At 42.3% G+C, this 16,442-nt stretch overlaps 1 protein-coding gene across 2 annotated transcripts; it reads left to right on the forward strand.

Moving 5' to 3' along the window:
* The first annotated feature begins 1,323 nt into the window (after positions 1 to 1,323).
* Positions 1,324 to 14,436, forward strand: LOC135479201 (methylosome subunit pICln-like). Of its 2 annotated transcripts, none has more exons than XM_064758991.1 (6): positions 1,324 to 1,727; positions 2,700 to 2,836; positions 4,306 to 4,404; positions 9,906 to 9,986; positions 10,707 to 10,853; positions 13,392 to 14,436. In XM_064758991.1, exons 1-6 carry the CDS (start codon positions 1,606 to 1,608, stop codon positions 13,451 to 13,453), a joined length of 648 nt encoding a protein of 215 aa, XP_064615061.1. In that variant the 5' UTR covers positions 1,324 to 1,605; the 3' UTR covers positions 13,454 to 14,436. The 2 variants fall into 2 exon arrangements, with proteins under 2 accessions (XP_064615061.1, XP_064615062.1); XM_064758992.1 differs by having other exon boundaries at positions 4,309 to 4,404.
* Positions 14,437 to 16,442: the final 2,006 nt, after the last annotated feature.

Consider the following 16,442-nt stretch of genomic DNA (forward strand, 5'->3'; position numbering starts at 1 on the left):
TATACGTATGTCCATACAGAGTGGTAGTTAGGATAAATATAGGTGGTAGTCAGATATGTGTAAATACAACAACAACAACAAAAAGACATGGGCCTAAGGACAAACAGTATGACAGCAGAAAAAGAATGAAGGCATCGTTTTGAGCATTATATATATATATATATATATATATATATATATATATATATATATATATATATATATATATAATATCACCAGTTTAAAAAAGATCACACATATGTTAATATACAGTAGGCCTAAATATGATAAATTGTATACAACAGTAGTCAGACATATGTGAATACAAGAGATACAGATTAACAGTAACAAAATACTTGAAGACAAAACCGCCACCTCCCCCCCACCCCAAACAAATTAATGTAATAATTAAAACTTATAATTTATAACTGCAATGTTGGATTTATAATTCCGAATTTGGGATATGTATGGTTAACTGTTGTTTGCTGGCTGAACGAAGTTGTCTTTCATGATGGTTTTTCCTTTTATAAAGATTGGTCATGTAATCTGGGTAGAAACCATTGAGAAATTTGTAGAAAGCGGTGGCTTTGTGGATTTTCACTGTGTTAAAGAGTTCAAATAGTTCAGGTCTGTCGGCAACCCGTGGATGGATGTGGGTTCCCCCGGGCTCCTGCGGTTTCCTCCCACCACAATGGTGGTCGCCGTCTCATAAGTGAAACATTCTTGAGCATGGTCTTGTTAGGCCTACCAATGAAGGGTTGATCCTATATGATAAAGCCACATAGAATAACTTACGACAAGTTTTGGACAAAAAAGATTTTAGGAAGCTTATTGATCCATGACCCTTTCTTAAGCAGTATTGACACAAGAGTTGAAACTTGAGAAAGGTCATACTGGGATTAAGACAGACGTCTATCTAAATCCCAGGTGGAATCCAAGGTAATTAGTTTGGTTTATGTACTCAGCCATGCTAATTAAACTTAATTATAATTGGCGCCAAGGTCCTTCTTAAGTGGACGAAGTATATCAATTGAAAAATTGGATACCATACCGATACCTGAGAGTGCAAAATCTACGAGAAATTCGCAATGAAACGAAAAATACAGTTGAGCCTGGTATTAATATATAGATCTATCAAAATCCCAGCGTGAACGAAAATGATAAAGGTAAAGAAACTTATCTATCAGCTAGGTTTTTTAACAGTTATGTTATTCCGAGATAAGATTGCAATTAATATAAGAGACGCCTTGCTCGGTTTCCGAATATGTGTTCAGATCTACTTTTATGGTTCTGAGGAAGTGACGAAAATGAGCTGATTTCATTGGTTATAATGACTGACAACGACGTGCGCACGTTTTTGGCGCTGCAGGCAAACAGCATGTGATTATCTTCACAAGAGGGTGTTAATTAGAGTAATTTTTACTTGACATCACCTACAATTGTATCAATTTTGCAAGGCAAAGACAGTATTGTTGTTGCTAAGAAGGACAGTCAATTGGACATCGTGTGTAAGCTGATCACCTGTCGTACGTTGTCATCAGAGTACAACAACAACAACAACACCTGTACATCTGGAGAGGGGTGAAAGCATTGCTCTTGATCGGCGTTTTTTTTACTGTTCCAAAGATGGTTGTGATTCTAAGATCGTTCCCTCCTCCCACGGATGGTGTGCGACTCAATCAGAGCGGCACGCAGGCGTTTATCGGAGATAAATCCTACGGCAGTGGATCGTTGTACATCACAGAAAGGTAAGACTGGTTACGTGTGACTAGTTATCAACATGGCACTGTCCTCACTGCTATGGTTTTACTCTCCATGCCTTAGTCCTATACATTTATATTAGGCTGTTGTAAAGACTAGGTTGTGTTTACGTTTAGCTTTCGCATCACTACTTATGTCACACATTCAGTCTGCCCAGAGTGGGGCTTGCTAATTATGGAGGAAACCCTTTCCAGACGTAGTTCGAACAAATTTACATGCGCATTCTACCATTACCATGTTTATCTGCCTTAAACACGTTTAAAAAACACATTCTCTCATGACAGCTGAATTGGTCAAGTAGTGGAACTACAGACCCAACATGATGTCTGAAGGAAGTTCGAATCCACAGCTTCTCACAATGAACCAAGAGGTAGTACAATGAAGTGAAAATATGTACCACAACTAGGTGATCACTGAACACTCATGGATGACAGTATCACGAACTCTTTGCGTATGCTGAATGTTTCTTATTCATTGTTTAGCCAATGAAAAGTCAGTAAAAACATGTGACCATGGAAAAGAAAATGATATCAATAAGAATGTGGAAACCAACTCTTAAACCCGAACCTAGTCTTTACAAAGCCCACAACTCCGCTCTTTGCTGTTTGAATGTTTGTTATTGATACCTGGTGAGAGCACCAGACCCCTGTAACCAGGAAACAGTACAGGCATAATGAACTGAAAGGGAACTTAATAGACTACTGCACCGAGAGTAAAACCAGAGCATCGATGACAGCATGATATTTGACAAAGGGGACACTCATTGCATTTAGATGGACTTATGGCAGTTTTCGCTGTAGCTTAAAGTCAGGTTTGTCTAGTTTACACCGTGTAATCCGGTTTTCACCATTCCATCTAATCACTGTCATATAAATAAAAAATTCTTGAGCGTGGGTTAAACACTAAGCAATAAGCAAATCAATCAGTATTTTAACAACTCATGTTATGCTTAATTTCAGCTGTGTGTCATGGATAAGTGATGCTGGGCAGGGTTTTACTCTGGAGTACAAGAAGATCAGCTTGCACGCAGTGTCACGGGACCTGACGGCCTTTCCACATGAGTGCCTCTACCTCATGGTGGAAGGAAAACTGCCAGGTAACTCCTGCATGTTATTTTCTGATTGGGACACTCATGGGATCAGTGTCTTAGTTTGAGTATATCTGATATGAAATGTACAAAACCACTGTATAGTGTCAAAAACCATCATGTCCTGATTAAAGAAAAAAACATATCCTGATGAAAAACCCACTCTATCCTGAGTAAAGAATAAACCATACCCTGGTAAAAAGCACCATACCCTGACAAAACACCATATCCTGACAAAAACACCATATCCTGATGAAAACCACCATATTCTACAGACATGAGAATTTACTGTCTTTTACTGGGGCAAGGGGACTCAGTTTGGCAAGAAGAGCACTCGTGTAATAATTGATTTGACATACATGTATTTTCCCGTGCCGGGTGTCGATCACTTCAACTGATCACTGTGTTGACAAATTTGTAGTACCGTATGTGGGCATGAATTTCAGTTATGCATCTAAGCAACATTTATTTACTTTTCAAATAAATGGTTAAAAAGTTTTGGCAATTATTATGTCTTTCGATGTGAAGGCTATTGATGGCAGTGTCAAAAATGAGTGGAACTGGAATTGACTTGAGTGCACTGTGGTCAGCACATAAGACTGTTACCCAGAGGTGCTCGGTTCAATTCCCAGTTGATACTGAAATACTGACCCGTCATCATATATGCGACATACCCTCTGAGTAGGGCATGAAACCACAATAGTCAGTGTAATTAAACGCACTGATAAAACTAACAACTGAAAATTTGATACTTTTTGAAAAAAAAAAAAAGATGATATATTTTATGTAGTGAGTAATCAAGTGAGATTCAGTAAAATCATATTTTCCTGTCCTCTTTGAGTACGGCGTAAAACATCAATCAAATAAATAAATAAATATCCTGACAAAAACCACAATATCCTGACAAAACCATCATATCCTGACAAAACCACCATATCCTGATGAAAACCACCATATCCTGACAAACCTACCATATCCTGACAAACCTGCCATACCCTGACAAACCTGCCATATCCTGATACATCCATCATATGCTGATGAAAACCACCATATCCTGACAAACCACCATATCCTGACAAACCTGCCATATCCTGACAAACCTGCCATATCCTGATAAATCCATCATTATCAGGATGAAAACCACCATATCCTGACAAACCTGCCATATCCTGATAAATCCATCATATGCTGATGAAAACCACCATATCCTGATAAATCCATCATATGCTGATGAAAACCACCATATGCTGAACCCTTTCATCAGGTTCATATGTTCCAGATCCAGATCACCACCAAAGTGTTATGCCCAAGCCCACCTATCCACGGAAGTCCATACAAATCTGTGAATAACTTATTCTGTGAGAAATACATCCTCCAGTCCTTGACAGAGGTAGTGAATAAAATCTGTGCCATATCCTTATGGTATATGAGAACAGATTCAAAGAGGACATAAGAAAATTATGGTTGTTTGTTTACAGAAGAATCTGCAGCAGGAGATGAATCCTCGTCCTCTTCATCAGATGAAGATGATCAGGTGACCACTGACGTACGCTTCGTGCCCGCTGATAAAGGCACTTGTAAGTACACTACACGGCTGACGCAGCGCATTGTGCCCGCTGATAAAGGCACTTGTAAGTTAACTACACGGCTGACACAGCACATTGTGCCCGCTGGTAAAGGCACTTGTAAGTAGACCACACGTCTGATGCAGCGCATTGTGCCCGCTGATAAAAGCACTTGTAAGTACACTACACGGCTGGTGCAGCACATTGTGCCCGCTGGTAAAGGCACTTGTAAGTACACTACACGGCTGACACAGCACATTATGCCCACTGATAAAGACACTTGTAAGTACACTACACGGCTGACACAGCACATTGTGCCCACTGATAAAGACACTTGTAAGTACACTACACGGCTGACACAGCACATTGTGCCCACTGATAAAGGCACTTGTAAGTACACTACACGGCTGGTGCAGCACATTGTGCCCGCTGATAAAGGCACTTGTAAGTACACTACACGGCTGACACAGCACATTGTGCCCGCTGGTAAAGGCATTTGTAAGTACACTACACGGCTGACACAGCACATTGTGCCCGCTGATAAAGGCACTTGTAAGTACACTACACGGCTGGCGCAGCGCATTGTGCCCGCTGGTAAAGGCACTTGTAAGTACACTACTCGGCTGACACAGCACATTGTGCCCGCTGATAAAGGCACTTGTAAGTACACTACACAGCTGACACAGCACATTGTGCCCGCTGATAAAGGCACTTGTAAGTACACTACACAGCTGACACAGCACATTGTGCCCGCTGATAAAGGCACTTGTAAGTACACTACACAGCTGACACAGCACATTGTGCCCGCTGATAAAGGCACTTGTAAGTACACTACAGGGCTGACACAGCACATTGTGCCCGCTGGTAAAGGCACTTGTGAGTACACTACACGGCTGACACAGCACATTGTTCCCGCTGGTAAAGGCACTAGTAAGTACACCACACAGCTGACACAGCACATTGTGCCCACTGATAAAGGCACTTGTAAGTACACTACACAGCTGACACAGCACATTGTGCCGACTGATAAAGGCACTTGTAAGTAGACTACACGGCTGACACAGCACATTGTGCGCGCAGATAAAGACACTTGTAAGTACACTACACGGCTGACACAGCACGTTCTGCCCGCTGATAAAGGCACTTGTAAGTACACTACACGGCTGACACAGCACATTGTGCCGACTGATAAAGGCACTTGTAAGTAGACTACACAGCTGACACAGCACATTGTGCCGACTGATAAAGACACTTGTAAGTACACCACACGGCTGACACAGTACACTGTGCCCACTGATAAAGGCACTTGTGAGTACACTACAGGGCTGACACAGCACATTGTGCCCGCTGGTAAAGGCATTTGTAAGTACACTACAGGGCTGACACAGCACATTGTGCCCGCTGGTAAAGGCACTTGTGAGTACACTACACGGCTGACACAGCACATTGTTCCCGCTGATAAAGGCACTAGTAAGTACACCACACAGCTGACACAGCACATTGTGCCCACTGATAAAGGCACTTGTAAGTACACTACAGGGCTGACACAGCACATTGTGCCCACTGATAAAGGCACTTGTAAGTAGACTACACGGCTGACACAGCACATTGTGCCCGCAGATAAAGACACTTGTAAGTACACTACACGGCTGACACAGCACATTTTGCCCGCTGGTAAAGGCATTTGTAAGTACACTACACGGCTGACACAGCACATTGTGCCCGCTGATAAAGGCACTTGTAAGTACACTACACGGCTGACGCAGCGCATTGTGCCCGCTGGTAAAGGCACTTGTAAGTACACTACACAGCTGACACAGCACATTGTGCCCGCTGATAAAGGCACTTGTAAGTGCACTACACGGCTGGCGCAGCGCATTGTGCCCGCTGCTAAAGGCACTTGTAAGTACACTACTCGGCTGACACAGCACATTGTTCCCGCTGATAAAGGCACTTGTAAGTACACCACACAGCTGACACAGCACATTGTGCCCACTGATAAAGGCACTTGTAAGTACACTACACAGCTGACACAGCACATTGTGCCGACTGATAAAGGCACTTGTAAGTAGACTACACGGCTGACACAGCACATTGTGCCCGCAGATAAAGACACTTGTAAGTACACTACATGGCTGACACAGCACGTTGTGGCCGCTGATAAAGGCACTTGTAAGTACACTACACGGCTGACACAGCACATTGTGCCGACTGATAAAGGCACTTGTAAGTAGACTACACAGCTGACACAGCACATTGTGCCCACTGATAAAGACACTTGTAAGTACACTACACGGCTGACACAGTACACTGTGCCCACTGATAAAGGCACTTGTGAGTACACTACACGGCTGACACAGCACATTGTGCCCGCTGGTAAAGGCATTTGTAAGTACACTACACGGCTGACACAGCACATTGTGCCCGATGATAAAGGCACTTGTAAGTACACTACACGGCTGACACAGCGCATTGTGCCCGGTGGTAAAGGCACTTGTAAGTACACTACACGGCTGACACAGCACATTGTGCCCGCTGATAAAGGCACTTGTAAGTGCACTACACGGCTGGCGCAGCGCATTGTGCCCGCTGGTAAAGGCACTTGTAAGTACACTACTCGGCTGACACAGCACATTGTGCCCGCTGATAAAGGCACTTGTAAGTACACTACACAGCTGACACAGCACATTGTGCCCACTGATAAAGGCACTTGTAAGTACACTACAGGGCTGACACAGCACATTGTGCCCGCTGGTAAAGGCACTTATGAGTACACTACACGGCTGACACAGCACATTGTGCCCGCTGGTAAAGGCATTTGTAAGTACACTACACGGCTGACACAGCACATTGTGCCCGATGATAAAGGCACTTGTAAGTACACTACACGGCTGACACAGCGCATTGTGCCCGGTGGTAAAGGCACTTGTAAGTACACTACACGGCTGACACAGCACATTGTGCCCGCTGATAAAGGCACTTGTAAGTGCACTACACGGCTGGCGCAGCGCATTGTGCCCGCTGGTAAAGGCACTTGTAAGTACACTACTCGGCTGACACAGCACATTGTGCCCGCTGATAAAGGCACTTGTAAGTACACTACACAGCTGACACAGCACATTGTGCCCACTGATAAAGGCACTTGTAAGTACACTACAGGGCTGACACAGCACATTGTGCCCGCTGGTAAAGGCACTTATGAGTACACTACACGGCTGACACAGCACATTGTTCCCGCTGATAAAGGCACTAGTAAGTACACCACACAGCTGACACAGCACATTGTGCCCACTGATAAAGGCACTTGTAAGTACACTACACAGCTGACACAGCACATTGTGCCGACTGATAAAGGCACTTGTAAGTAGACTACACGGCTGACACAGCACATTGTGCCCGCAGATAAAGACACTTGTAAGTACACTACACGGCTGACACAGCACATTGTGCCCGCTGGTAAAGGCATTTGTAAGTACACTACACGGCTGACACAGCACATTGTGCCCGCTGATAAAGGCACTTGTAAGTACACTACACGGCTGACGCAGCGCATTGTGCCCGCTGGTAAAGGCACTTGTAAGTACACTACACAGCTGACACAGCACATTGTGCCCGCTGATAAAGGCACTTGTAAGTGCACTACACGGCTGGCGCAGCGCATTGTGCCCGCTGGTAAAGGCACTTGTAAGTACACTACTCGGCTGACACAGCACATTGTGCCCGCTGATAAAGGCACTTGTAAGTACACTACACAGCTGACACAGCACATTGTGCCCACTGATAAAGGCACTTGTAAGTACACTACAGGGCTGACACAGCACATTGTGCCCGCTGGTAAAGACACTTGTAAGTACACTACACGGCTGACACAGCACATTGTGCCCACTGATAAAGGCACTTGTAAGTAGACTACACGGCTGACACAGCACATTGTGCCTCCTGATAAAGGCACTTGTAAGTACACTACACGGCTGACACAGCACATTTTGCCCGCTGATAAAGGCACTTGTAAGTAGACTACACGGCTGACACAGCACATTGTGCCCGCAGATAAAGACACTTGTAAGTACACTACACGGCTGACACAGCACATTGTGCCCGCTGATAAAGGCACTTGTAAGTACACTACACGGCTGACACAGCACATTGTGCCGACTGATAAAGGCACTTGTAAGTAGACTACACAGCTGACACAGCACATTGTGCCGACTGATAAAGGCACTTGTAAGTAGACTACACAGCTGACACAGTACACTGTGCCCACTGATAAAGGCACTTGTGAGTACACTACACGGCTGACACAGCACATTGTGCCCGCTGGTAAAGGCATTTGTAAGTAGACTACACAGCTGACACAGCACATTGTGCCCGCTGATCAAGGCACTTGTGAGTACACCACACGGCTGATGCAGCACATTGTGCCCGCTGATAAAGGCACTTGTAAGTACACCACACGGCTGACACAGCACATTGTATCCGCTGATAAAGACACTTGTAAGTACACTACACGGCTGACACAGGACATCGTGCCCGCTGGTAAAGTACGCACTGTACTTGATACAGTAGTTATTTTATGCCGCACTTACAAATATTTCACCTAAATGACATCGGAAACATCTTCATTAACTGTATCTTTCTCCTCACTTTATTATTCTACATTTAAATTGAGGGCTTCATTTTTGTCATTATTAACAGGATTTAGATGGATTTTTTTTCTTAATCTAGTCCAAATCTGTTCCACCAAGTAGTTGCTCTAAGTGAAGATGTGTATGTTTATAACAGTTTGATGTAACAAATTGTGGGAATTTCACGGTGTGAAATATTGTGTATTCTACTATAATAAAACTGTGAACTTGACTGTGACTTTTTTAAGGAGTTTCTCCAAGTTTTGGATTATGAGACTCATTACGAGTCTGATTCCCTGATTCCCATCCTGTGGGCGCCCATTCCACAATTTCTGTTTCTGACTTGTCAAAACTGAAAAACTCTTTACGATGCTTACTTTTTGATACTAGTTGTTGAAATGTAGTCACATCATTCTCTAGGCCAAAATTTCAATTTCCAAAGCCCAACAGTAAGCTTTAAGATCATGTTTCAAAATTTGACTTGAGTCAGAAATGGTTTTGTGGAATCGTTATTTGGCTCTGGGATCGCGTAGCAATCTAAGACTTGTGACAACATTTCAGATCACTTTAAAATTGTTATTTCGTATGTAACAAGTTCTAAATATTGTTTGACAAAATAAATTCTGGGTAAGTTGTTGTAAAATAAATTTTGAGCTAAAATAACAGAAAGGAACATACAGTACCAAGTTTGATGATGGAAATTTTGATTTTAGTCTAAGATCACTTTGCAATCCCGGGGAAAGATATCTAAATCTCCTGCTCTGAATGCTGCTGTCATCAAAATGTACCTACATACAGTCTCAAATCGTCTGTATTTCTTTCATTGGCCAAGCAGTCATGACGATGGGTAACATATTTGTGTATCTTGTCATTTGATGGTAATTTCAGTGGATGCTATGTTTGAGGCGATGTCAGACTGTCAAGCTTTACACCCAGATGATGAGGACTCCTTCTCTGATGGTGACGATGGTAAGCATGGTAACGAGTCTGTACGCAAGCGGGATGAAGGCCATGACTTTATGAGTGGTGATCAAATAATCAATACTATAACATTCAAATTGAGAAGTAAATGTTGTCTTTCTCCACAAAATCTGACGCGTCATGTAAGGAAATCCCGGTTTTTCAGGGTCCATTGTGCTTTCAAATTTGGAGACGTGTTTGATGGAAGTGTACTAGGTTAGATGTACACATAATCTGTGTATCTCTAACTGTGCCCCATCCCCCCCCCCCCCAATCTGTATTAATTAACTAGACAATCACTGTACAAGTTGAAACCTGACGACTGTGTGAAACATCAGTCCCATGATACACTCAACTAGTGGGTTAATGGTTGTCTTTCATCACAGCAACACACGAGTCGCAAGTTCAGATTTGGTCTTTGTGAGGAAATTTGTACATTCCCCGGGTCACACTACTTCTGAGTCCTTGCCATCAATCAGTATGCATGGCTGTTTTCACTGTCTTTCGTTCATTATAGACCACTTGTCTTCAACCAGTATGGTGTGTACATCTGCACATGTACATCACATTTGGGAAAGTTTCTCAGTAACCTGCCAAAGGTCAGTGGTTTATGCCGGGCATCCTGGTTTCTTCTAGTGATCTGACACTCTTGAGTATGGCATCGAAGAACACAGAAATAGAATATATGATATCAATAAATCATATTACATATTTAAACATTCTCCACAGATGGGTATTATGAAGATGCAGAAGAGGCTGAGCTGACTCAGCAAGGGCAGGCAACCCTGGACAGACTAGAGGAGATGTTTATGGCCAGGGGGGATAACCCACATGTTCATCCAAACGGACAAATCCAGCTGGAGGCCCCTGGACCAGGTGAGACAGAATTATGATGTGGATGTGAGAAATGGTGTGATTAGGTACAGGTACATGTGTGATGTCAGGACCAGGTGAGGCAGTATTGTGATGTGGATGTGAGAAATGGTGTGATTAGATACAGGTACATGTGTGATGTCAGGACCAGGTGAGACAGTATTGTGATGTGGATGTGAGAAATGGTGTGATTAGATACAGGTACGTGTGTGATGTCATAACCAGATGAGACAGTATTGTGATGTGGATGTGAGAAATGGTGTGATAAGATACAGGTACATGTGTGATGTCAGGACCAGGTGAGGCAGTATTGTGATGTGGATGTGAGAAATGATGTGATTAGATACAGGTACGTGTGTGATGTCATAACCAGATGAGACAGTATTGTGATGTGGATGTGAGAAATGGTGTGATAAGATACAGTTACATGTGTGATGTCAGGACCAGGTGAGGCAGTATTGTGATGTGGATGTGAGAAATGATGTAATTAGATACAGGTACGTGTGTGATGTCATAACCAGATGAGACAGTATTGTGATGTGGATGTGAGAAATGATGTGATAAGATACAGGTACATGTGTGATGTCAGAACCAGGTGAGGCAGTATTGTGATGTGGAAGTGAGAAATGGTGTGATTAGATACAGGTACACATGTGATGTCAGGACCAGGTGAGGCAATATTGTGATGTGGATGTGAGAAATGGTGTGATTAGATACAGGTACAAGCGTGATGTCAGGACCAGGTGAGACAGTATTGTGATGTGGATGTGAGAAATGATGTGATAAGATACAGGTACATGTGTGATGTCAGGACCAGGTGAGACAGTATTGTGATGTGGATGTGAGAAATGGTGTGATTAGATACAGGTACATGTGTGATGTCAGAACCAGGTGAGACAGTATTGTGATGTGGATGTGAGAAATGATGTGATAAGATACAGGTACACGTGTGATGTGAGTACCAGGTGAGGCAGTATTGTGATGTGGATGTGAGAAATGGTGTGATAAGATACAGGTACATGTGTGATGTCAGAACCAGGTGAGGCAGTATTGTGATGTGGAAGTGAGAAATGGTGTGATTAGATACAGGTACACATGTGATGTCAGGACCAGGTGAGGCAATATTGTGATGTGGATGTGAGAAATGGTGTGATTAGATACAGGTACAAGCGTGATGTCAGGACCAGGTGAGACAGTATTGTGATGTGGATGTGAGAAATGATGTGATTAGATACAGGTACGTGTGTGATGTCATAACCAGGTGAGACAGTATTGTGATGTGGATGTGAGAAATGGTGTGATGAGATACAGGTACATGTGTAATGTCAGAACCAGGTGAGGCAGTATTGTGATGTGGATGTGAGAAATGGTGTGATTAGATACAGGTACAGGTACATGAGTGATGTCAGGACCAGGTGAGACAGTATTGTGATGTGGATGTGAGAAATGATGTGATTAGATACAGGTACATGTGTGATGTCAGGACCAGGTGAGACAGTATTGTGATGTGGATGTGAGAAATGGTGTGATTAGATACAGGTACAGGTACATGAGTGATGTCAGGACCAGGTGAGACAGTATTGTGATGTGGATGTGAGAAATGGTGTGATTAGATACAGGTACAGGTACATGAGTGATGTCAGGACCAGGTGAGACAGTATTGTGATGTGGATGTGAGAAATGGTGTGATTAGATACAGGTACATGAGTGATGTCAGGACCAGGTGAGACAGTATTGTGATGTGAATGTGAGAAATGGTGTGATTAGATACAGGTACATGTGTGATGTCAGGACCAGGTGAGACAGTATTGTGATGTGGATGTGAGAAATGATGTGATTAGATACAGGTACGTGGATGTGAGAAATGATGTGATTAGATACAGGTACAAGCGTGATGTGAGTACCAGGTGAGGCAGTATTGTGATGTGGATGTGAGAAATGGTGTGATTAGATACAGGTACATGTGTGATGTGAGAACCAGATGAGACAGTATTGTGATGTGGATGTGAGAAATGGTGTGATTAGATACAGGTACATGTGTGATGTCAGATCCAGGTGAGACAGTATTGTGATGTGGAAGTGAGAAATGATGTGATTAGATAATTGGAAGCACATGACGACAGTTTTGCTGTATTTCATGTAGCAGTCTTGCAAGATTTTTTGACAGCACAATCATTTTAATGACATGGTTTTATTTCGTGCTTGGGAAGGTGTGGCAGCCACTTGCGGATGGTCATGAGTATTCAGCGGGCTCTGCCCGGTTTCCTTCCACCATAATGCTGGTCACCTTCGTATATGTGAAATATTCTTGCATATTGTGTAAAGTTCCATTAGAATAAAAACATGGACATCACAATACTGGCTGGCATGTAAGTGAAAAATTCTTGAGTGTTGCGTGTAAACAACGATCAAATGAATCCATAAATAAATGAATGCTGTGTTTCCTGTCTTGGCATATGGTTATTCTGGTCTGACAGATGTCTGTAGTCAAATCCTGTATAATGCGGGGAGCTAATGAACAATTTAAATGTCTCTTGGCAGTGCCCGAGCAGGGATCAGAAGAACCTATGGACCAGGGTCAATTTGAAGATGCCGACGGGTGAAGAGATGAAGGAAGAAACATTAAAATTATCATACAAATATTTGTCATTCGATTGTCGTGCTATCCATCGTTTTCATTGAAGCTGCTGTCAGTAACAGTGGAGTTCTTGTGTTCATTGTCATCCTCTTGTCACCCACCAAAATGCAAATGGTATTAACCATGCCGTTGTGCTTAATTGTCATTGAACTGTTCCATTTTCAGTATATGTGAGACGCAAGGAATGTTTGCTTGGAGGTGCTTAAATGTAATGCTGGAAGAGAAAATTCTGTTCCATATTTTTTTCTGTCTTTGTTTTTCACATTTCTTGACGTGAAGCCTATTCATGGTATTGGTGATGTTCATTTCAAGGAAAGTTAGAAGCTACTCGGAAATGTAGTAATTAACGTGAAGCAGGGTTTCAGTCATTAATGTGTTGAAATTAATCATCATTGTGAAATGGCAATGAAAGATGTGAAGGACTATTTTTGTACTATGTGAGAGGTTAATGAAAAAAAAAAGAGAAAACATGGCTGATTAGTAGAATGTGGAAGCTTCACTCTGCCATAATTTAAAGCTATCTGTAAAATGATGGAATAAGCATTGGCAATTTGCAAGTTTGCTTTACTTCTGCATGTATGTGTGCAGTCTGCATGTATGTGTGCAGTCTGCATGTATGTGTGCAGTCTGCATGTATGTGCGCAGTCTGCATGTATGCGTGCAGTCTGCATGTGTGCATGTATGCGTGCAGTCTGCATGTGTGCGTGCAGTCTGCATGTGTGCGAAAGACAAAAAATGAAAAAATGGTCTCATTGAATAGAGATCTGATTAAGTTCTGCATGCAGGCAGCAATTATACCAAAGTGAAGGAATGTTATAAAGGTGATGGATTCATGTCTGTGTCTTGTACATGTAAATTGCCTCAGGATACAAGTGACATAGATAAGTTCCAGTCAGTCCGGTGTCAGTACCAGCTTTGTTTCCAGCATGTCATTGCAGTGAGGCAGCATTATGCCGCCAGGAGATCGCTTTGTTGCGAATGAGACCAAAATGGCACTTTCAGTGGTTAACATTTCAACCTGTGAACATTGAAAAAGAAAGAAAGTGGAAGCTAATACTGTTCTTTTTTCTTTGTAATATAAGAAACCCAATGGCGTGGGTTGTGTGGTTAGGCAGATGAAGGTAGACCTACATGTATGTCTAATCAGTATACAAAACATGTCGAGTGTAAAAACATTGTAGCAGGTTAGAAAACAGTCATGCCCTTGACTGTATTATGTGTATATGCAGGTACATTAAGTAAGGTTATCTGTATGGTAATTTACTCTTGCTTTGATTACTTTTTTCCTTTGTTTTTTGTTGTTTTGTTATTTTTTCTGTACCGATACTCTGGTTTTTATAATTTGAAAATTTTGGTTACATTATATTTGTGAAAAAAAAAAATGTCAACATCAGGTGCATCCAAGAAACATTACTGTTAAGTGATCTGCAGGAATGCACGGAAAGAAATGCTCCTTAGGTAAAGTGCTCAACATTTCACATTTTGTCAAATGACAATAAAGTCAATCCATCAGACAAAAAGTGTGAAGTATTGAAAACAGTCTGGGGCCTACTGGGATAGAACTAACAGTCCTGATCATCGTGTGTAGTAGTACAGCTTGTTTTAGTGGCATTTAGAAGTTAGCACAGAAGTACACTAGAGAAGGCATTGCTTATGGATTGAAGACATTAAGCATTAATCAGTACGACTAGAAAGAAATGAAAGCTACAGGAAACCATCCTGATCAAAAGACTGAAGCCCAACCTGAAGAGAGATCAAAGTGTCTGTCTCCCTTCGTGACAATGTGACAATAAACCAAGAAGTTGTAAATCCATAAGCAATGCCCTGTCTAGTGTGTGTGGCAGTAGTCTGGTTTGACTACACACTCTTTCTAATTTCTTTCTAAAGTGCTTGTAAAGTTATTGCAGTTTTAACATTTATATAGAGAAATGTGTCAAAATAAGTTATTTAGCAAATAAAGTTTCTTTTTATTATAGACATGATAGAGATACAAGTACACGTTTCAGAAGTGATTTGGTGATGCACACAACCAGTGGTAATACAATTTGTCAGTGAACAGGTGAAAATGCTCAGGACTACCTTTGCTCTTTGTTTAAGTGTTGCATAGTGTATTGTTTTCATGAGTTTGTTGTTTTAGTGGGGCTGCTGGGAGTTCAAGTCCAGCTCATGCTGGCTACCGCTTCCTCGTTCTTTATGGGAGGGTTTGTTCAAAAGCCTGCGGGTGGTCATGGGTTTTCCCCGGGCTCTTCCTGATTTCCTCCCACCATAATGCTGGCCACCGTCGTATAAGTGAAATGTTCTTGAGTACGGCGTAAAACTCTAATAAAATAAATAAATAAATTTTGTCCTGGTGCTTACTTTGCCACTTCAGTGTCAGTAATCCATTTCCTGTATTCTTATTGAAATCTGTCGCTGTTGTGCTGGTGAAGATTGTGTTCTGACAAAGCCCTATTTTTGACACTTTTTGCATTTCTTGTAAACTGTCATCTTGAAATATAAGTTGTTCAAAGCGTACCTCATGGGATGCCTTCATTCTGTATATAGTTTTTGTTTTCTTTTGCTGTCTTTAGCATAGAATACTTCTCCGCCTTGATTGGGTCAATCCAGGACAACAAATAAAGATGCATGTACAGTAAGAAATCTCCGAGATAGGAGTCGTCCTAAGAGCTTGGAACCTTAAAAATCACAGCTTTTTTTGTTTTTCTCTTTGTACATGTAGTCAGGCCTGGCAAAACCTAGAAAATGACCATTCACCAAACACGCACAAGGTACAAGTTCAAATCCAGCCTTGGTTACAAGTCACGGTCGACGCTGCTCGTGCGGTCGGTGGTGCTGTCTGAAGACCACTTGTCTTCCGCCAAATATGTTGTGCACATTTATATGTGACCTGCGTGAAAGTGCACCAGCGATGTGCCAAAGGTGGTTTCCACCAGGCACTAGGCTTCCTCCATTCA

The sequence above is a fragment of the Liolophura sinensis genome, chromosome 12 (assembly GCF_032854445.1).
Source record: "Liolophura sinensis isolate JHLJ2023 chromosome 12, CUHK_Ljap_v2, whole genome shotgun sequence".
NCBI classification, from domain to species: Eukaryota; Metazoa; Mollusca; class Polyplacophora; order Chitonida; family Chitonidae; genus Liolophura; species Liolophura sinensis.

Coding starts and splice junctions, on each gene's coding strand:
- LOC135479201 (XM_064758991.1), top strand. CDS start 1,606: ATGGTTGTGATTCTAAGATCGTTCCCTCCTCCCACGGATGGTGTGCGA. Junction 4,405..9,905: donor GCCCGCTGATAAAGGCACTT/GTAAGTACACTA, acceptor TGGTAATTTCAG/TGGATGCTATGTTTGAGGCG. Junction 10,854..13,391: donor GCTGGAGGCCCCTGGACCAG/GTGAGACAGAAT, acceptor GTCTCTTGGCAG/TGCCCGAGCAGGGATCAGAA.